The sequence below is a fragment of the Mandrillus leucophaeus genome, unplaced genomic scaffold (assembly GCF_000951045.1).
Source record: "Mandrillus leucophaeus isolate KB7577 unplaced genomic scaffold, Mleu.le_1.0 Scaffold502, whole genome shotgun sequence".
Taxonomy (NCBI): domain Eukaryota; kingdom Metazoa; phylum Chordata; class Mammalia; order Primates; family Cercopithecidae; genus Mandrillus; species Mandrillus leucophaeus.
In genome coordinates, this window is record NW_012105388.1 from 1,712,086 (window position 1) to 1,734,492 (window position 22,407).

General features: G+C 41.8%; 1 protein-coding gene across 1 annotated transcript in view; it reads right to left on the bottom strand.

The window, feature by feature from the left end:
- Positions 1–1,355, bottom strand: part of LOC105551015 (low affinity immunoglobulin gamma Fc region receptor II-a-like) — a 1,741-nt gene extending 386 nt beyond the window's left edge. The window contains exons 1-3 of the mRNA XM_011996135.1: positions 1,247–1,355; positions 790–810; positions 96–469 (exon numbers count right to left, since the gene is read on the bottom strand). Coding sequence (XP_011851525.1) covers positions 96–469; positions 790–810; positions 1,247–1,331 — 480 coding nt within the window. The 5' untranslated portion in view covers positions 1,332–1,355. The remainder of the gene's footprint in view (positions 1–95; positions 470–789; positions 811–1,246) is intronic.
- Positions 1,356–22,407: the final 21,052 nt, after the last annotated feature.

The window sequence follows — 22,407 nt, forward strand, 5'->3', positions numbered from 1 at the left end:
CACATGCTGAGAAAATTATTAGAAATTCCCCCTTCCCCCACCACACATGCTAAGCAAAGGGGGTGGGTGAAATGGGGAATGAATGAGCAACTCACAATCGTGCTTCCCAGTAAGCAGGCCACCCCTACTCTTTCCTGCAAACCTCTGCGTGTAAACAGATTTAATCCATCCTGGCCCTCCCAGGTCCACCCCAGGGCCTTCCTCCACTGACCAGAAAGCACAGTCAGATGAACAGGGTCGCTGAGGCTGGTCCGGCCAGTCTGGCACCTGTACTCCCCGCTATCATTGTTGTTGGCCTTGAACCTGTAGCTGGGCTGCGTGTGGGCGGGGATGAGAGTCCCATTGTGGAACCACTGAGTGGAGTCGCTGTCAGGGCTGTGAGCCCCCCGGCACGTCAGAGTCACAGAGTCCTCCCGGAGCACGTTGATCCACGGGGGCTCGAGTTTCAGCACAGCCTTCGGGGGAGATGCTGAGAGGCAGAGAGTGGAAAGGAGTGTGAATAAATAATCCTGAAGGGACTGTGGATGCCAAAGGAGCTCCCAAGGGAGGTCAGGTACCAAAGAGTCCTATTGTAGATACAGTTCAAGATCTGTACTTGCAGCAGCCTCATTCCCTTGGGTCTTCAGTGGATCTAAGAAGCAAATCCCAGACCCCACTAAAATGGGGGAACTGCCCATGCTGAACCCAAGCTTGATTTTCAGTGGAACAGACATATCCCCCATAGCAAACACAGCATCATATTATGAGGATATAATACTGTCAATACAAAGAAGCAAAGGGCATACTCACCAGTTTGACTGTCTGCAGAAGCTGTAAAAGAGAAGAGAGTGGATCAACGTCTAGCAGGAGAAGATGGCTTCAAATTTAGCTGCGTATGTGAAAGGGGCAGGGGAGGTGAGCTTGGGCTCTTCCTTCTCCAGCACCTATCTCAAGATCTTTTTTCCAGTTTATCTTTTATAAGAGTATTCACTTCATATGTCCCCCTTATCTCATTCCCTGTTCCTCCTCATGACTACAAAGTACACATGAATGTTTGGTGCAGAATGGATTTTCCAGGGACTACGTAACTACCTCTAAGTTCTGACCTTAAAAACCACTGGAACACTTAAGAAATCAGGGTCCTGTCTCCTCTTTCAGTCTGTCCCCTGCTTCCAGGGCCCAGGCCTGCTCTTTACCACACTGGTGCCTAGAGTCCAGGCAGTAGGAGTGTCTGAAATTGCACTCTTTCAGAATGACCCTCACTCACCCAGCAGCAGCAAAACTGTCAATGGTTGAAGCAGCCACAGGTTGCTGGGACATACATTCTGAGACATTTGGGTCTCCATAGTCATCCCAGCACTGTGCCAACGTCCAGTCGGGTTTAAGAGATAAGCTTAGAAAAGAGGAAGGAAATGGTTTCATCTTCTTGTGCAGCTGTCATCAGTCCTCAATTCTGTTTCTGCTAACCAATAAGGAACAACTCCAGTTAGGAGTTGCGTCTGCTTTACGGATAAGTCTATTACACACCACCTTCTGTCCTTGTGAAAACCCCAGGGAGGGGTTACCATTGTGCTGGCTGGTATACCCCTCCTTAGAGTACTCTTTAAGATAACTCCTGGTCAAAATCTTATCCAAAGGCATAAGAGCAGTTTGCTTCCAACAGGAGCCAAAAATGACCAGCAATACAGCCTGCTGGAGAAGAGGAGACCAGAGCCTGGGAAGAAGATAATGTCCAGCTATTTTTTATACCCATAGGACAGAAACTTAAAGTAGAAAATTACCTTGTTTTTCACAATATTTTCTCCCACTGAAATTTCCTTTTCTTGAAACGGGAACCTTTTCTCCCCCTGAAACTGTAAGTGGTTTTTCCTCTATGTTTTCCATTACAGAAAGTGTAAGGAACTGCCCACGCAGAGCAGTTGATTTGCACACATATTTATATATTTCAAAAATGGAACACAAATAATAGGGTTATAAATTGGCAAACATTTTTGAAGGGGATTTAGGCACTATCTATTAAACATTTGAAATTTGTAAGCCTTATCACCTGAAAATTCCACTTCAAAAAATACATCCAATGGAAACACTTAGGTGTGAAAAAAATATCAACAAGAATATTCATTGCAGTATTGTAGCATATAAGGAAAAAAGTCAAGATTAGAAGATAATGGAGACAGTTCAAGACCATCCTGGACAACAGAGTGAAATGTCGTCTCTATAAAATTAATTAAAAAGTAAATAAAATGGGGGATTTTATTAAATAAATAAAATTTATTATTTTTATAAATTTAATAAAATCAAATAGTAACAGCCTTATAGAGTTGTTTTGAAGGTTAAATAATGTCAGGTAAATTAATGGAATAAAGTACTTAGAATAATAACTAACAAAAATATCAGAAAATGTTAAATAATTTAATTACTATCTTTATGCTACTCTTTTATGGATGGGCCTGTGAGAAGACAGTGATACCCCTGTATTTAGTGGGTGGTATTTTACCTGAAAAGGGTGGTCATTCCCAGTCCCTAAGGAAGCATGTTTCCCAGAGCAGATGGAGAGCCACTGTTGGTGCAGTGGGAATCTTGCTCGCCATAGTGGCTGCTAGTCATCATGCCCCTAGTCTGAACCTCCTGAGAGTCAAGGCATACAGGATGCAGTCCAGGGTGGGAAGTATAGCAACATATGCTCCATGGAGTGGCAAGTTGGGAGTAAGCTAGTAAAGACCCCCCAGGGAGGTGCCAGCAGAGCCAGAGACATATTCTGTGGAGAGTATCTTACGAAGAATGTGACAGGGTACATGGGTCTGAGAGGGTGCTGGTTATGGTAGATTCAGACCTTGTGATCATGGCTAGGACTGGAGAGATTCCTAGGGGAATACCCACATGCTGAAAATTAAATGCACACTTGATTACTACATAGGCAAAAGAATATTATCCTCACATATGCAGGTGGCAAAGGAAGGAGAAACAAACTGTTCTATACTCTGCTTACCCATGAGATACAGTATACCCCACCACAGTCCAACTGTAAAATTTCAGGACAATGATTTTGTATCTAAGGTAGTCTTTAAAAAATACAAATATGTTTAAACTTTTCCTAAAAATTTTTTTTTTTTTTTTTTTTTTTTTTTCTTAGAATGAAGTCTCACTATATTGCCCAGGCAGATCTTGAACTCCTGGACTTAAACTATCCTCCCACCTCTGACTCCTTAAGAGCTGGGATTACAGGCATGAGCCACTGAGCCCAGCACTTTTCCTAAAACTTTTCTCAGACTTTATAGCAATATATTCTGCCCAATCCCCAAGACCACATCCTGAGTGACTCCTGGGAACTAACTCTGTGCAAGGGACTTAAACCTTTGGGGTAGCCACATAAAGCTATTCTCAGCAAGGAGAAATTTCCTAGAAACCAACCACAAATATTTGTCAGTTCTCCAGACTTTTCATAACACTTTGCATTCTTCATTCCTAAGTAACTATTGTACCCTCTGCAATGGATTTTATATTTTTTTATAATTTTTAAAATGTATTTGTTTTTCATTGTCCTTTGGTAAAATCTCCTGAGAGTCCCAAGTCTTGGGAAATCAAGGGAAGGGATTTTTGTCCACTCTTTGGCCAGAACATTGAAAGAGAATTGGCATATCCCCCAGAGACCTGTTATGGCAGGGTCAGCAGTTATTAAAGAAGAAGATTCTAGAGAGAAATTGTGATGTGGGTCTGAAGCAAAGCCTCTAGGGCAACCACCCACTCCCACGGCACAGCAAAGCATGAGGTGCAGTGTTCTGTTTCAGTGTGGAAGTAGGCATCTCCTTTCACCTACCCAATGCCATAGCACTCACATTCTCAGGGCATCTATCTCTGGCTTATGTTCTCAAAAGACAGTTCACTTCTTCATGTTGTTTCATTAACAAAATCTCCTCTTTGAGATGATAGGGATGTTGGCACCCACACAGAATCAATAATGTCAAGCCAGCTCAAGAAGCGCTACTCCTGCTTTTTTGTTTGTAGGAGTTCCTTCCTCAGTGGGGTTCTAGGTTGCCCTCAAGGGGGAGGGAGTCTACAGTTAGGCTTTTGTTAAGTTACTTTTCAGATTGAATCCCATTGAGGGAGAAAGACAGGCACGTTAGAGAGATTTACCATTGAAGTAGAGCTAAAGAGATGCTGTGGAATAAGGAAAAGTAAACACAACGTGTAATCAGCGTAAGTGGAAATAAATGGCAAACTGTGGAAACATGGTACTTGATACACACTTCCTCCTCTGCTCCTAGCGGGTGGCTGTAGGCATGAAAAGAGACAAGGCAAGTAAAAGCTGCAAACTCTCTGCTCATAAGTAAGAAATAAATGATAATTTTGGGTCACCCCAAAGACAATGTCATTAGAGGATATTGTGTTTGAGGCCTTGAGAAGTGAGGGAAAATCTAAAATTAGAAATAATACTGTTTTAGTTTCTCAGAAGATCAGAAAAGCAATTTTTTAATACTAAAGAAGATAGAAAACTATTCATTACTACACAACAAAGAATTCAAGAGAACCAGGATTTAAGACACAAGAGAAATTTGATATTAAGAAGTTCTGGCAAATTAAACGTGCTAGGACTTCTGAGCAGTCAGCAGCATTAAGTGAGGTATGCTTCTTCCAGAATTTTAGCTCCAGCCTTTGCCTTCCCCTTTACTCCACTTTTGCCTCTCTATATTAACATTTTACCTCTCCCACATGAGGATCTGAACCTGGACATGACCCCTGGTTTTTGGCTTGTTACTACTCAAAATGTGCTGAGAGTGCATCATAGTCTTACCACACTGCAAGCAGAGACCGAACCGAAATTGGAATTCAGACTACAAGAATAGAAGAAAAAGGCATTTTTGAGGAAGAAATATAAAAGGGAACCTACCAAAAATTTAAATGACATATCAAAAGCCAAAAGATGGATAATTTTCCCCTTCTAGGGAAAATTAGGAAAGGGTATATTTTTCTAGAGAAAATGTATGTGTGTGTGTATGTGTGCATGTGTGTGTATGTGTACGTATGTGTATGTACCTGTATGTTTGTATATGTATCTCTGTGCATATGTGTGTGTGTAAATGTGACCTACCAGAGTACCATGACTCGTATCATATAGTAAGAGGGCCCAAGGTTTTATTTTTGTTTTTTTGTTTGTCTGTTTTTGATATTGAGAAGGGCAGGCAATAGAATTTATAAAGAACCTAAGGAGATTAGTTGTTTTTGTAGGTTTTATAGACAGACTTTGTAAAGGAATAGTTCTTGAGAGAAGAAATATGTACTTGGATTTAATATTTAAATGTATGATAGGCACTCCAAGAAGATTCAGGGCCCTTGTGTACACACATCTCCTGGTGACTTGTCCTGTTATTTCAGGTTGGTGGACAGAACTGTAGCAGTTCCTTTGTAGGAGGAAATTCTACCAGGCTTGGATTTTTAGCGATCCTGCTGTAAGATTTCCTAACCACCTACCCCAACACATTTTCCAGAACTTATAGAAATTCTATTCAGCATCCATATCTCAGGAGCAGCATTCCTGTGGTGTTGAAGAGGATTTCAAAGTTAGTGCAAAAGATCTACAAGAATTTAAGGATTATGATAACCTGTGAACAAGATCAGGAATAGAAACAGTATGGCCCACAAAAACAAAGATACAAAGTCTTCCCCTATCTCTGGAAGAAGTTCATATATAGAAACTCTCCCTGAGGAAGGAGAGTTGAAATGTGTCTGAGCACAACTGCCATTGGAAAAGAATATCTTCTTTCATTATTATATTGGACATTGTTATTTTTCCTGTGATTAGAAATGCCTCTGACCCATTAGAATGACGAAGTGCAAACAGAGCTTCAGAGGGGTGTCCTCAGGTATAACTGTGAGAATTGCCTAGGAAACAGCCTCAGAGCACCCAGACAACAGATTTTCACTCATTCAGCTAGTATCTATTGGGTACTTACCAGGTAGTAAACTGTTCTGGATGCCTCAGATACATTCGTAAATAAAACAGACAAAATTCCCTGCTTTCAGAGAGCTTCCATTCTATTGGAGAGAGACATAAAGTAAATAATAAACATATTAAATAACTATATAATATAATATTATATGAAATGATACAAAGTATGGGAGAAAAAAGAGCAGGGAAAGGGAATTAGAAGTGGAAGTGGATTGCAATTTTAAGTAGGGTAAGAAGGTGACAGTTGAGCAAAGATTTGAAAGATGAAGGGAACTGAGCTCACAGCTATCTACTGAAAGAACATTTCTGGCAGATGGAACAATCAGATGAGGAACTGAAACTGCTTTATGCCTGGAATGTTCCAGGAGTTGTTTGGAGTGGAACTGAGGGAGGGAGGGAGCGGCAGGAAATGAGGTCAGAGAGGAAATGAGAGACCAGATCACACAAGACCTCATAAGCATGAGATTGTTCACTGTGACACAAATGAAATGGGGAACTTTGGGGAGATTTTGAGCATAGGAGTGACATGATCTGAAATGTTTTTGAAGGACCATTCTGATTGCTGTCTTGAGAAAAGATTGTAGCAGGGCAAGGGCAGAAGCAGTGAGACAAGTAGGACACTGTTGCAATAAGCCAGGCATGAAAAGATGGAGGCTAGTAGTATACAGGTAGCAGGAAGTCTACATTCCATGTATGTTTTAAGACAGAACAACCAGACACAGTGGCTCACACCTGTAATCCCAGCACTTTGGAAAGCCAAGGTGTAAGCATCACTTGAGCCCAGGAGTTTGAGACCAGCCTGGGCAACAGAGCAAGACCTCGTCTCTATAAAATATCAAAAGAATTAGCCACCCATGGTGGGACTACACCTATAGTCCCAGCTACTCAGGAGACTGAGGTTGGAGGATTGCTTGAGCCTGGGGTGTCAAGCCTGCAGTGAGCTATGATCGCACCCCTGCACTCCATCCTGGGTAACAGAGCAAGACTCTGTCTCAAAAAAATAAAAAATAACAAAAAATAAATAAAATGAAGATAAAACCACCAGAATTTCCTGATAGACTAGATACGGGAAGGAGATGAGTCCAAGATTTTTAACCTAAATGTCTCAGTTGTTTATCGCACCATAAAAAACCACCCCAAAAGCTAATGACTTAAAACAACCAATTTCTTATTATCTCTTATGCTCCTTCTGTGGGTTGACTAGGCTCAGCTGGGCATTTTTGTTTGGGGTCTTTTATGCTACTGCAGTCAGACAGTGGCAGTCTTATGCAGATTTGAATGCAGGAGATGACCTGGGAGAATAATGCTGCTTGTGTTGACTGGCATAAACATGGATAAAGGATATCATGATATATTCAAGATCAGTAATGCCAGTGAAGCTATGAGTGCTGGCATGTAGAGGACAGTGGTAATCTGGGGCTCTCTCTTGATGCCTGTTAACAAAAGACTGGTTGTAAGTCCTGAGTTCATTCTGAGTGTACTGACCCCAGCTGGTGGAGTTGAGGTTGCCTAGAGATGCCACTCATTACTCCAAATATATGGCCTTTCTTGACCCTGATAAAATGGGTTAGGGTAGAAGTCCTGGGTAATCTAAGGTCTTGGTCTCAGGGAACAGGGATCAATCTTGACCTCTTTGGGGAATTAGTAATTCTATACATTGTCTTCCTCTAGACCTTTGCTGTCCAATATGATGGGAGTCATCAGCCACATATGGCTATTAAAATGTGGTTAGTCCAAACTGAAACATGCTATAAGCATAAAATACAGAGTGGCTTTTGAAAACTTAGTATGAAGAAATGAATATTAGATATCTCATTAATATTTTATACTAATTACATGTTAAATGATATTTTGAATATATTGGTTACATAAAATATTAATAAAATTACTATCTTGGTTCTTTTTACTCTTTTTAATGTGGCTACTAGAAAGTGTTAAACTATATAGGTGATTTATGTGATCTATGTATTGGACAGAGCTGCTCTTATACCCTTGATGGGGCTGAAGATATCTGAAAACTCATGTGTGAAATCCCTCCGAACCCTTCTTAGACATATTGCACTCCTTCCCCATATGGTCAGAGTTTCATCATTTCTCTTGAAAGTTAGAAATCCTAGAACCCTCAGGCTTCTGAGAGTTCCAAGCTTGAATGCCGTTGCCCTTGCCCCCAGGTTTTTTGTAGGTAGAGGTTTGCAAACAAAATTCCTTTATTTTGCTGTAACCTGGTCACTTTCACATGTAAAACAGGGTGCTCAACACCCTCTTAAAATCTCTTCATCCCAACTTTCTTTGTAATCTATTTTTTTATTATTTCATTAATATAACTTCAATTATTAGTTTAGTGTTACCACAATCCCTCTTAACAGCTACAGTTATCCCTTACCATAATTGTTTCTGATATAGTTTGGCTCCTAGGGGTTCAAGTTAACATTACCTAAATAAGCACTAGAACATTCCTATTCTCCCTGGATGCAAGAGTACTGAAGTGCTGCATCTTGTTTCAAACTTTTGAACATATGATAAATTTTACAATAGATTTATGCATTGCCAAAAAACAAAAAGGAAAGAAAGAGAAAAATGTGGAGGATGACATCTGATGACAGCTAATGCCAGCTGCTGACATCAGAATTTAAGGGCAGAAGGTTTATTTATAAATCACAGGAATAGAACATTGAAATCCAACCCCTTCAATTTTACAAATGAGGAAACCACAGCTCAGACAAGAATTGTGAGTTGACCCAAGGCAGACCTCTCCCGTGCCACTATAATAACTCATTGTCTCCATTCTGTTATCTGCACTGCCTACTCAAGACATATTTTATCACGTCATGTATCTAATTGTCTCTGTTGTCAGTTTTTCCATAATTTAAGAGTAAGATCTCCAGAATGAAAGTTTCTCTAAGGTAGAAATTCTAATAGATTCATTACACTTATTTTTACTGCATTGGGTAAATGGGCACAGGAAGACAACACATTTGTTGAGCATCCGACTTTATTATAATAACTGATTTTTCTATGTAATATCAGCTTATCTATCTAATATCAGTTTCTCTAAAGTGATTTTTGGGGGTAAATGTTCCCCCAAAGTTTGGTTTTCTATATTGTTTCATTAGAAGATAGGATGAGAAAGTTATTGCAGGCCAGAACTTCAAAGAACACACAGAATCTTCATCAACTTATATTATAAGTCAACAATTTGTCCCTGAAGTTTAACACCATTGCATACAGTCAAGATGATATTTGCCTAGAAAACTTTCAAAGCAACTGGTACTAAAATGCTCACCATGGCTCATAGAACAAGGTTTACATTCCCATTGATTGACTGCTTTTTGAACAATATAGCTTGTGTTTAGTTGTCCATCCCTAGTATCAAAATCAAGCAGGTCAGCCCAATTGATGTGATTCTATAGGGTCATGGATGATGGATGGCTGTTGGTATGTTGATAGCAAAAATATCCATGAAAAAATTTTTAAATAAATTTTAAAAATCATAGCTTTCTACAAATATTTTTTAAATCTCTATGGCTGAAGATGCATGGATTTTAAGTTCAAATAAAGAATTGTGTTCAGGAGAGAGTATCAGATGTCAAAGACAGATACTTTTTCCAAATACATTATCAAGAAGACCTGAGAGTTTGAGAGTTGGATTACAGATCAGTGGAAGAGTGTCTAGGTAAATACCAAAGGCAATATCAGTTGCTGTTTGCTGATTATAGATTGACTTTCTATATTAATTGGGCATATGAAGTAGATAGGCATCCCCACATAAAGCACTTGAAGAAGAAATCACTTCCTGTTAAATCTGACAGGATAAATTTATTGCTAAATATACCTCTAGAATATACTTCTAAAATATACCAACGGAAATATAAGAAATTCTATTTTGCATTTTTAAAATTATTATTATTATTTTTTTTTTTTTTGAGACGGAATCTCGATCTGTCGCCCAGGCTGGAGTGCAGTGGTGCGATCTCCGCTCACTGCAAGCTCCACCTCCTGGGCCGACGCCATTCTCCTGCCTCAGCCTCCCCAGTAGCTGGGACCACAGGCGCCCGCCTCTGCGCCCGGCTAATTTTTTGTATTTTTAGTAGAGACGGGGTTTCACCGTGTTAGCCAGGATGGTCTCGATCTCCTGACCTTCGGCTCACTGCAAGCTCCGCCTCCCGGGCCGACGCCATTCTCCTGCCTCAGCCTCCCGAGTAGCTGGGACCACAGGCACCCGCATCCACGCCCGGCTAATTTTTTGTATTTTTAGTAGAGACGGGGTTTCACCGTGTTAGCCAGGATGGTCTCGATCTCCTGACCTTATGATCCACCCACCTCAGCCTCCCAAAGTGCTGGGATTACAGGCATGAGCCACTGCGCCCGGCCTTAAAATTAATTTTAATAATGTATTTTAATTAACCCAATGTATTAGTTTTCTGGAGCTGCCATAACAAAGTACCAAAAACTGGGTGGCTTAAAAAACAGAAATGTATTGTCTCACAGTTTTGGAGGCCAAAAGTCCAAGATCAAGGTGTCAGTAGGGTGAAGGCACTACGGAAAGATCTATTCCAGGCCACTTTCCTAGGTTCTGGTAGTTCCTTAGCATATGGCAGTAGAGCTCTAACTTCTCATGGTTTTCTCTTTGTCTATATATCTTTCTATCCACGTTTCACTTTTTAAATTAGGACACAAGTCATATTAGATAGGGGCCCACTCTACTCCGGTATGACCTAATCTTAACTAACTATGTAGAAAGCAGAAGTCTAATTTCTTTTTCTTTTTTTTTTTCTTTTTTTTTTTGAGACAGAGTCTCTCTCTGTCACCCAGGCTGGACTGCAGTGGCCAGATCTCAGCTCACTGCAAGCTCCGCCTCCCGGGTTTACGCCATTCTCCTGCCTCAGCCTTCCCAGTAGCTGGGACTACAGGCGCCCGCCACCTCGCCTGGTTAGTTTTTTGTGTTTTTTAGTAGAGACGGGGTTTCACCGTGTTAGCCAGGGTGGTCTTGATCTCCTGACCTTGTGATCCGCCTGTCTCGGCCTCCCAAAGTGCTGGGATTACAGGCTTGAGCCACCGCGCCCAGCCAGAAGTCTAATTTCTAAATAAGCTCACACTTGCAGGTACTAGGAGATAGAACATCAACATATGTACATTTTATTGTACGTCGATTACATATCAATAAAGCTGTGAAATGAAGCTAATTGTAAAAAGATTTAATACAGAAAGACAAATGGCATAAATCCCACCCATCATATTATGAATTTCAGGGGGTTATGTGAAAAATACATACACATGATTTATTATTATCTATATACTTTGATACCATTTACTTTTCTAATGAACTACTTCTATTAGTTATCCATGACTGCATAATAAGTCATTGCAAAACTTACCAATTTAAGCTAACAAATATTTATTATGTCACAGTTTCTGTGGGTCAGGAATCCAAGAGGAGCTTAGCCTCATGGTTCTGGCACAGGGTACTCATGAGGTCACAGTCAAGCTGTTGGCGGGGGCTGCCATTATTTGAAGCTTCAACTGGGGCTCGAGCATGCCATTCCAAGCTCATTCAGGTGGTTGCTCACTTAGGTAGCCTTAGCTCTTCCACATGTGGGCCTCTCCATAGGCTGCTTGTATATCCTACAAAATGTCTACTGGCTTTTTCGAAATACCTGTGTGTCCTCACAAAATGATACTTGGCTTCTGTGAAAAGTGGATTATGAGAGAGACAGAGAAAGAGGGACAGGGAGCCTAAGATGAAGTCATATGCTTTTACAACCTAATATTGGAAGGGATGTACCTTCATTTTTGCCATATTCTATTTTCACGAAGACAAACTGTGATATGATGTGGGAGCGATCTGCAGGGATGTGGATATATGAAGGTGGGATAATTAGAGGCTATTTTAGAGGCTGACTACCACAAAAGTATAACTGACATATGTACTTACCTACTCCTCCCTTATTCTTTTAAACTGCCACATACCATCATGTAGCTCATAAACAGGCTCTTAACTATAAATATGTGACATATTTCCTAATTTTCTACATTAGAGATAATGAAGCAATGAAGATACAACTTTGCCAATGGGTGCAAATATTTGAGTAAGATAAATATCTAGAGTGGAATTGTTAGGGTTAAGAATAAACATTTAAGATGTAGATGCATTCTTCCAAATTTTTATTTCAAAACTTTGTAGTGTTAGAGTAGGTAGACAGCCAGAAATGAGCAGGCAAGGGAGCCCCCTAGAAAAAGAAGCCCTGGAGATGCTGCCCACTATAGTCAGTGCTGCCCACTGACAGTCAACAAAAAGATAATGGCTAAATTGGCTACATCTGGCCTTATGGTTAGACTCCTCTAGCCCTGAAGGGGACTTATCAGGCCCTAGCTAGAGATAACTATGCTAGGGATTTTCCCCACTGGCAAACACAGACAGTCCTCCAAAAACTTGCCTTGGACTATACTTGTGCTCATTTTAACAGTAAAAACACACCCCTAGGTGGAGATTTTAAATGCTAATTAGACCTGCAACATGTATACCAGCATGTACAACCACAGAGCATGCATGCTCAAAGGGACCTTCCAACATGCTTGCAAGTGACACCCCCTCAAGCCTTTTCATGAATAATCACGTAAGATTCTCATAGAGACAGTCACCCAGCACTACCTGCTGCTGGCTCATTCTTTTGAGCAACCCACTCTGACTCATCTTTCAGAGTATAATGTCTAATTAAATAGACACTACTACTACTAATTTTTCAGGCAGGCCAGCTTGGAGCTGTTTTCTACTCCTCTCTAGGAATGTACTTTGTCTTTCTTCAATAAACTCTGCTACTTAACCCTTGCTATGCGTCTTTTGGCTGAATTCCTTCTTCCAAATTAAGAAGAACCTAGGATTCCCGCATTGCCAGTAACAGTACTATAATTTCACATTCAAAAAAAAAAAAGATAATAGTGACCATTTTCTCAGACCTTCAGCAACACTGCACTACCAAATATTTAAAATAATACCAAAGGCTAAAAAAATTACAAATTAGAAGTTTGCATAGATGGAGGGACATGTGATAAAGGATATATAATAGGATGTTAAAAACAAAATCTAGATGGTGAGTTTGCAAGTATTAGTTTCCCAGGACTGCTGCAACAAATTATCACAAACTGGGTGGCACCAAACGACAGAAATTTGTTCTATCACGGATCTGGAAATTAGAAGTGTGAAATCAAGATGTCAGCAGGACCATGCTCCCACTAAAGGCTTCCCATGCTTCCACTAGGGAAGAATCCTTCTTTGCCTCCTCCTGCCTTCTGCTGACTACCAGATATCCTTGACTTTCCTTGGTCTTTGGCAACATGACTTGAGTCTCTGTCTACACCTTCAGATGGACTTCTTTTTAGTGTGTTTCTGTGTGTCCTCTCCTCATCTTTACATGGACAGCATTTGCCTTCACTTTATCCACAGGCTGTCCACCAAGCTGCAAGTGATAAGACAAACTGAATGCTTGCAGAAATATCTGATTAAAGACTAATACATCATCAACAACCCCAAAATGAGTATGTAAGATTCTCATTTGCAGAAATATCTGATTAAAGACTAATATATCAATATCCCAAAAATGAGTAAGATTTCTCATTTCACTATAAATATATGTAAATTAAATGAAATTTTTGAAACAAATGAGAGTATACAACCTCAACTTTTTATACACACAGCTCAGGATCTGGAACCAGTGAAACAGCCAGGGCACTTGATGGCATAAGTGTTATCCTCAGAAATCACAGACTCTGACAGGTGACCAAACCAGTAGACAAAGATGCCCTCAGCAGACAGAAAAGGAGATATTTTCTCTGGTTAGGAAAAGAAGTAGGATCCTTAAGGTTGATCTGGACCGGCCTAGTGATTAAAACTCGACCTTATTCTTCCTTCAGTTGCCCATACTTCTGTATTAATATTAGCTTCCACCAGGGAAAGACAAAGAGTTTCTTCTGGGGCTATAAGGATGCTGGCGGCATCCTTTCAGTCACAAAGATTCCACTGGCAGAAGGATGGCTGTGGCAAAGTCCTGGCCAATTCTCTATATGTGTAAGTGTCTCCATCTGTGTACATACATCCATCGTTAGTGTGTGTGTTGTTCTTGTTGTTCTTTGTGTGAAAAACAAATGTCAGCTAGAAGTCTATCCTGACACCCACCCTCCCACACACACTCTTGGTCAGTTTAACTCTTCAGTTTTCCCCAATGGATCCTCTCTCTCCCCACTTCAACCTCCATTGCCAGGTTGGTCTAACTAACCAGAACTCTCAAAATTCATTTTCACATCCAGAATACACAGAAAACTCAAACATATCAACAGTAAGCAATCCCTGGAACACACACACACACACACACACACACACACAAAAAAGAACAGCTGACCACCACCGCATACAAATACCATCTAAACCCATTAACGAGTGGACAAAGAACACATAGGAATGGCCAACTAATACATGTCTGAAGAAAATGCTCAACATCACCAATTATCAGGGAAATGCCAATTGAAACCATGATGAGCTGTCATCTTACCCCAATTAGGATGACTATCATTAAACAGAAGGAAAAATAACTGATCCTGGCAAGGAGGTAGACAAAAGGGAAGACTTTGACACCATTGGCAGGAAGGCAAATAAGTACAGCCATCATGAAAAATAGCATGGAGATTTCTCAAAACAAAACAAAACAAAACAAATCCCTGCCCACTCTGATAACTAAAGGTAGAGCTACCATTGAATCCAGCAATCCCACAGCTGGGTATTTATCCAAAGCAAAGGAAATCCAGATATCAGAGGAATATCTGAACCCCCGTGTTTAATGCAGCACTATCCACAACTGCAGAAACATCAAATCAACCTAAGTGTCCATCAGTCAGGAAATGAAAAAAAAAATGTGGCATATATACACCATGGAATACTGTTTGGCCATACAAAAGAAGAAAATCCTCTCATTTGCAGCAACATGGATAGAACTGGAGGTCACGATGTAAGATCAAATGAGCCAAGCACAGAAAGAAAGGGCATGTTCTCACTCCTATATGGGAGCTCAAAAAGTTCACCTTGTTGAGGTAGAGAGTAGAATAGTAGATACCAGAGGCTGGAGAGGGTGTGTAGGTGACTGTGGTGAAGAGAGGTTTGTGGCAGACTGCCACAGTTACTACTTGAGACCATCGCTACAGCAGTTACTACTGTTACTGCTTGAGACCATCGCTACAGCAGTTACTACTGTTACCACTTGACCATCATTACAACCGAACAAAGGGACACACACAGGAATGATAATGAAAAACAAAACAAACTATCTTAAAGGGGAACCGGGAAAGAAGAGGGCTCCCTGCTTCTAGTGAGCAAAGGCAGCCCCTGAGCTTCTACAGCCCTTTGTATTTATTGGGTAACAAGAGTAAGGAGAAGGAGGTAATGATTGGTCAGCTGCTTAATTGATCACCGGTTCATATTGTTACTGACAGGCTTCAACTATCCCTAATCATAAGAAACATTTGTGCAGCCTCCAATATCTTTTTGTTTTGAAATCAGTTGAGCAAGGCAATTGCAGGCTGTGCAACCCTTCATTGTCGGTTGGTGATCCAGCTTCATTTTTCTTAGCCCTTATTCAAAATAGAGTTGCTCTGGTTTGAATGCTTCTTACATATTTCCCCCTTCCCTTTTACAAGAGGACCCTTCATCCTACGGGTTGCAGAAGGATGAAGGTCCGTCTTCTGCAACTTCTTCATACTGAATAGAGGCGATTATATTCCTGCCTATTAGAGTCTCTTGTATTCAGGGTAGAGAGGAGTTCAGTCACAAAGCATTGGTCCATTAAGCATCGATTGTACCTCTGAGTTCAAGCAAAAGGTGAAACCCTGGTGCTGTAGCAGTTTCTCAGCTTCCTGTGTGGTTTTCCTGATCTGTCCCCATGTTATGGGGGTTGATGTCAGTGTGACTCCAGTTGGTCCTCGTTCCATCTTTGCATTCAAATTCAACTGGTTCATGGCTCATACTGGGGGAACCAGGTCCATGGTTGGGATCCATGGGTCCCTCCAGTCTCCCATTCCATGGTCATACACACCTTGAGGACACCCACATGGTTTGTTCATCTTCTGTGAAGACACAAGCATACCCTCATCCCCACGTTAGTAAATCTACTGAAACAAAGGCAAAGGCTCTTGTGATTGTAGCCAGGAGGCATGCTGTTGCTTAGCATTTGTTCTACAAGCTATAACTCAGCTTCTGCCTCTTTGGTTAATTACCGTGGGGTAAAACTTTCCACTGATGAGAGATGGGTTCTTTCTGATTAACAGAAGACACAGAAAAAGCAAATGAAGACTTATCTTTCTCGTAAACAATCCTCAAGATCTATTACCACGGGAGACTTTTTCCCGTATCCATAAGCCCACAAAACTTTTCTTCAATCTACACTGCACAAGTGGGTCTATGAGATGCTATGGGTTGTGATAGATAAATCTCTTAGGTGTGCTTCCAAATCCCTGACCTCCTCACTTCTTGCATAGAGAAGGGTACAATTTACAGGGAATAAGCTACAACTGAGCAATATACTCTCTCAGTTCAAAAACCCAAAGATCTTGTGACATTACCACTACCTGAATTTCTCCTTCACAATCAAAATCAACAACTCCTGGGCCTGTAAGTTAAGACAGCTTTTACCAAAATCAATCCAATGTATCTTGTTGGCAAAGATCCGCAAATACCAATGGGAATCTTAGTGAGTTTGTTTCCTCTAATTAACATAATTTGTTCTCTAGGAGATCTAATCCTGCATTTCCAGGTGTTCCCAGGGAGAGGGAATCAATGTGCCTCCAGTAACCTCCCCTGAGACAGAGTTGTGGTCTGGACAGGGAATGCCCTCATAGTTTGAGGTACCTGGGTCCAGGCACCCTTCTCGTTTCCCAACAGAGGGATGCCATTTTGATGAAATTTTGAGCGGCATTGATTAGCCCAATGATTTCCTTTATTACAAGGGGAGCAAACTCCTGGCGTTTTTTCTGTTAAGACGGGAACTGTGTTACAAGATCCCTTTTTCCCAGAGGTATGACAGCCTTCTTTTTTGAAATGTCCAATTTTTCTACACTTATAACACTTTCCCACTTTAGGGCTTGACCTTTGGTTTATTTTAGAGCTGTCAGCTACCAAAGCAGCCATTACTTGAGTCAATACTGCAGAGCAATGAAACTCAGTTCCCACATCTTGATAAGCTCAGAGAAAACCTCCCAAGTCCCCTGCACACCTCACAGGTGCCAGCACATGTTTACAATCCATGAAAGCCAAAGCTAAAGGTAGCCTTTCTGTAGTCACAAAAGATGGTACAAGCCAATTTTCATTCTCCCTCTCGTGTTCACTACTTTCTATAGGTGCTATAGGTGGGGCAAAAAAATTCTCTTAAACCCTGAAATAATGACAAGAAGATGGTATGTACCCAACTCCAAACAAAAAAAGAGAAAAGAAATAACCAAACTCTTCCTCATGTTACTCTGATTAAAAAACTTCCCATTCTTTGTACCTCTAGGGCACTGACCAGTACCTTTTTAGAGCACTGACCTTATGTTGCTGGTGGCAGACTTGTACTGGGATTTCTCGTTTATCTGGTTGGTTTTAGTTTTTTCTGTTAATTTTTTCTGTTCCAGCACCCCTTCCTTGTTCAAGTCCCTATAGGATCCTATCTGTCCCTGCAAATGTCTGCTAGTCTTTGCTAGTCTCTATTTTTGTACTTCTTTGGGACACTGACCTTATATTGCTAGTTTTTGCTAGTCTTTATCTATCCTTATCGGTCCCTATCTGTCGCTGCTTATCTCTACTTATCTCTATTTGTCCCTGCAGGCCTTTTTCAGGTCCCTTCAGGTTTCTTTTTGCCCCTGATAGTCCCTGTTCAGGAGCCACTTGTGGCAGACTGCCACAGTTACTACTTGAGACCGTCACTACAGCAGTTACTACTGTTACTGCTTGAGATGGTAATTATGTCTGGTACAATGACAGAAATGATAACAACAACAACAAAAAGAAACTATCTTAAAGAAAGGGGAACCAGGGAAGAAGAAGAGATCTCCCTGCCTCTAGTGAGCAAAGCAGCCCTTGAGCTTCTACAGCCCTTTGTATTTGTTGGATAACAAGAGTAAGGAGGAGGAGGTAATGATTGGTCAACTGCTTAATTGACCACAGGTTCATATTGTTACTGACAGGCTTCAATTATATGTAATCATAAGAAACATTTGTATGGCCTCCAACAAGGTTGGTGAAATAGGTACGAGCATGTGGTTAGATGGAAGGAATACGTTCTAATGTTCCATAGCAGAGTAGGGCAACTATAGGTAACAAAGATATATTAGAGTTGTTTCCAAAGAGCTAGAAGACAGCACTTGAGATGTTTCCAAGAGGTGGAGATGACAGATACCCATGGGATGGATGTCCTACATCCCCTCACTGGATCACTACTGGATCACTACACAATATACACATGTTACAACATATCACAGGAATCTCATTAATATCATGTCCAGATGAAGAAAAACATCATAATGCTAAAAGAGTCGTTTTCACAGCTCCTCCTCCCCAGCACCATAGCCTATGGTCTCAGCTCCTCAGGTTCTGCTGGCATCCCTGCCAAAGCTGCTGACACAGGCGGAGCCCAATCATGAACCCTGGACTCAGGGTCTGGTACACCTTGGAAAAGCCAGAGAGCTTGCTGGCGTGAGTGGCTCTTGCAAGTGGCCCAATTATTAGGCACAGATCTCTCCCAGCTGAGAGAGAAGCCACCTGTCAGCCACCAGGCTTGGATTGGTGGAAGCAGTGCTGCTGGAGAGTCCCGACCCAATCAGTGGCCAGATACAAGTGACAGTGTGTGGTGCTGATGGTAGTGGTCGTGATGGTGGTGGTTGTGGTGGGTCCACTGGTGGCCATGATGATACAGGAGGTAGAAAGAAATTATTTAGGCAGATAGTGAGGGTAAAAAAGTCCTCAACAGAGCTTCTCTTTTAACAAAAAGCAGCCCAAGAAATTATTTTTTCCTAACAAAGAGCAGCCTAAAACATTGAGCTGCAAACATACATAAGCAAGCTGGAAGTTTGCACGGGGGGAATGCCAGCAGCTGTGCTAATAGAAAAGGGCTACCCGGGGGCCAGGCATATCCAACATTCAGGTACCATCTTCCCTTTTTTTGTTGTTGCTGCATGTACAGTAAAGGAACAGGCGACGTGGCCCAGCTCAAGAAGAAGACCCACTTGCATAATAAAATATTAGGGTGGGGAAGGCCAGAAATTTGCATCCTAGGCAAATGGCATACCTAGTCCTAACCAGTTTTTTCACCTATGCAAATCGTAGACTTAGTCCAACCAATCTTTCATGCCCCATGTAAATCAAACACTGCCTCCTCACCAGACATCTATAAAACCCCGTGTTTCACTGCAGATCTGGAAACCCATTTCTCTAGGACCCCTCTCTCTAGCAGAGAGCTATTCTTTTTCTTTCACCCATTAAACTTCTGCTCTTAACCTCATTCTCTGTGTGTTCACATTCTTGATTTCCTTGACTGTGAGACAACAGACCTTGGGTATCACCTCAGACAATGAGGCCATTTCATTGTGGAGGCCCATCTAGGATCCAAAGTAGATTCATCAGAAGGGTAAGGATAGGAGCAGACTCCAAATATTTACTTTCATTTCAGGGCCTTCTGCCCTCAATTTTAATATCAAACTAAAAACTGAGTGTCTGATGGCCAGTTTAAAACCTTTAAGGTGGCCACGGATCTCAAGACCCAGATGACAGACTTGGTGGGGGGAACTTAGCAAATACCCCAGTGGCCTCAGAGTGCTGGGAAAGTTGGCTCTGTTTAAACCGGTTTCCTTCATGGAGAGCCTAGCTGTCATGTGGGGCTGGAAAAGGTCCAGAGGCAACTGATGGTTCCAGGCCACGGCCACACCCCGGTATTACCTGAAGGCTTCTGGACTAACCCTAGCTTCCAACTGCCACACTGTTGGATGTCAGCAACAGGATCTCCAGCTTTTTCTATGGCAATTTTCCTGCTTTCCTGTCCATAATCACCATGTCTCTTATCCAATATCTGTATTCAATGCTGTGGGGATTTATACAGCTCAGGAAAATAATCCTGTTGGTCAAGATCAACAAATCCTATAGTAACCAGGAATATAGCTCAAGGGAATGCCATTTCTGTGATTTTTCTAGGAACAAAAGGTTTCGCACCACCACCCCACCCTTGCCCCCAGTAAACATCTCTCTCTCTCCCCTTGGTTTAGAGAGCACATGATATTTAAACAGCACCACCTAGTGGAATAGAAATCCTCTCCATGAGTCATCTTGGGAAGGCCCTTTGCTGAAACACTCTATTTTCTAATTCTCCTCCCTTTTTTCTCCCTTCTACTAGATACCAGGCTGTATGTCCCATCTATGAATAGGAAAACTCAACAGTGAGAGAAAAATGTCCTCCAAAACCAAATTTTAGCCCCAATACTATTCCATCAGCAGAAAAACCACCATTCGATTCCTACAGTCTTTTAAGACACATATTTTCCTTCAACTAAAATGGTACTTAAATAATAAGGAGATTTTTATGTCCAGAAGTTGACTACAACCACTGCCTAAGAATAAAAGCTTTAGTGCAGGCCACAATAGCAGATTATAGAACTCAACTGAGTACACTCCCTCTATTAATGGGCCTTGCCAAATACAATTGTTACATATTCTTTCCTGAGATCCATCTATCAGAGAGCCACACAGATCACACAAGTCTAGGAAGTCAAAGGGAAATCACAAGTGGAGGACTAGAGTCGCATGGGTGAGCATGACTAACTCCATCATTTGGCTCCTCTGGATCCATGGCTGCAGGTCACGCCTGCATCCATGGGTGGCACCTTTAGTGGATGCCAGGGCCCAGGGAACCAAGGAGGGAAAACAGTTGGGAGCATGCTCCCACTGTCTTCCTCTCTACCTTGGGCCACTGGAAAGGAAAGAGGGAACAAAGGACTCCTTTTGAGTACATTCTAAAGCACTGAGACTCCTTTGACCCTGAAACTCTGCTTTTGCGCAAGGGCAGGACCTTCTTATTCGACTTTTTCAAGCATTGCACAATCGACCCAGTTATTTTAGTAGTCATATCACGCAGGCCCAAAGGGAATGATTCCGCAAAACTAGAGAAGCAGCTCCTGGGGGAACCATCTGAGGCAGCAGTTGAGTGTCCTGGCCCTTTTTGTCCCTCTTATTCAGAGCCCCTTCCAACTTTGTCATCAGCTCCTCCAGTTCCAACATCTCCACAACTCCCTACTCTCCCAACTTTGCTCTTACCCCTACAGGAAATGCCCAGTGAAGGTGACACCATCTTAGGGTTCAAGTTCCCTTCTCATTACAGGACCTTAGGCAAATAAAGGGAGAATTAGGCTGATTTTCTGATGACCCTGATAGGTATACACAAGCTTTCCAAAGTGTAACTCAGGTGTTTGACCTCACATGAAGGGATGTTATGCTGCTCTTAAACCAAACCCTAACCACAGCTGAAAAATAGTCAGCTCTACAGACAGCAGAGAAGTTTGGAGATGAGGAATATGTCTCCTATAGTAGGCCAAAAAGGAAAAGAGAAAATATGGAAGGCAAAGAAACAGGGGAATCATCATTCCCAATAGGAAGAGAGGTGGTACCTCTTGACAACCTTGAATGGAACTCCAATGACTCCAAAGATAAGTGGAAAAGGAAACACTTTTTAATGTGCATATTGGAGGGCCTACAAAGAACTAGGGCCAAACCTCTTAATTACTCTAAACTGTTCATGAATATGCAAAAAGCCAGATGAGAATGCCTCAGCCTTTATGGAAAGGCTGAGAGATGCACTAATAAAACACACCTCCTTATCCCCTTATTCAGTTGAGGGATGGCTGATCCTAAAGAACAAGTTTATTACACAGGAGCTCCCGATATTAGAAGGAAACTGCAGAGGCAGGCTATAGGACCAGATAGGACCTTGGAAAACCTCCTGAGGGTGACCACCTCGGTCTTTTATAATAGGGACCAGGAAAAGCCCCAGAAGAAAGACAGAAAACACAAGAGAAAGACAGAGTCTCTAGTAGCTGCTTTGCAAGCTTGCAAAGTCCGGGATCCCCAAGGTGCATCCACGAGTGGCTACCAGTGTGGCAAGTCAGGGCACTTTAAGAAAGATTGTCCAGGCAGCAAGAAGAAGCCATCTCAACTCTGTCCAGCTGATATCAGGGACCACTGGAGATTAGACTGTCCCCAGAGATGGAGGTCACTGGGTTCAGAACCAATCTCACAGACGGTCCAACAGGACTGATGGGCCCCAGAGCTCAAACCCCTGGCTCCAGAGGCTCAAACTTCCATTTCTGCTCAGGAGCCCCAGGTGATTCTGGAAATTGAAGGCAGGAGGGTGGACCTCCCTCTGGACACTGGATCCAGTCTCTCTCTTCTCTTTTCCAATCCAGGCCTCCCCTCTTCCCATAGC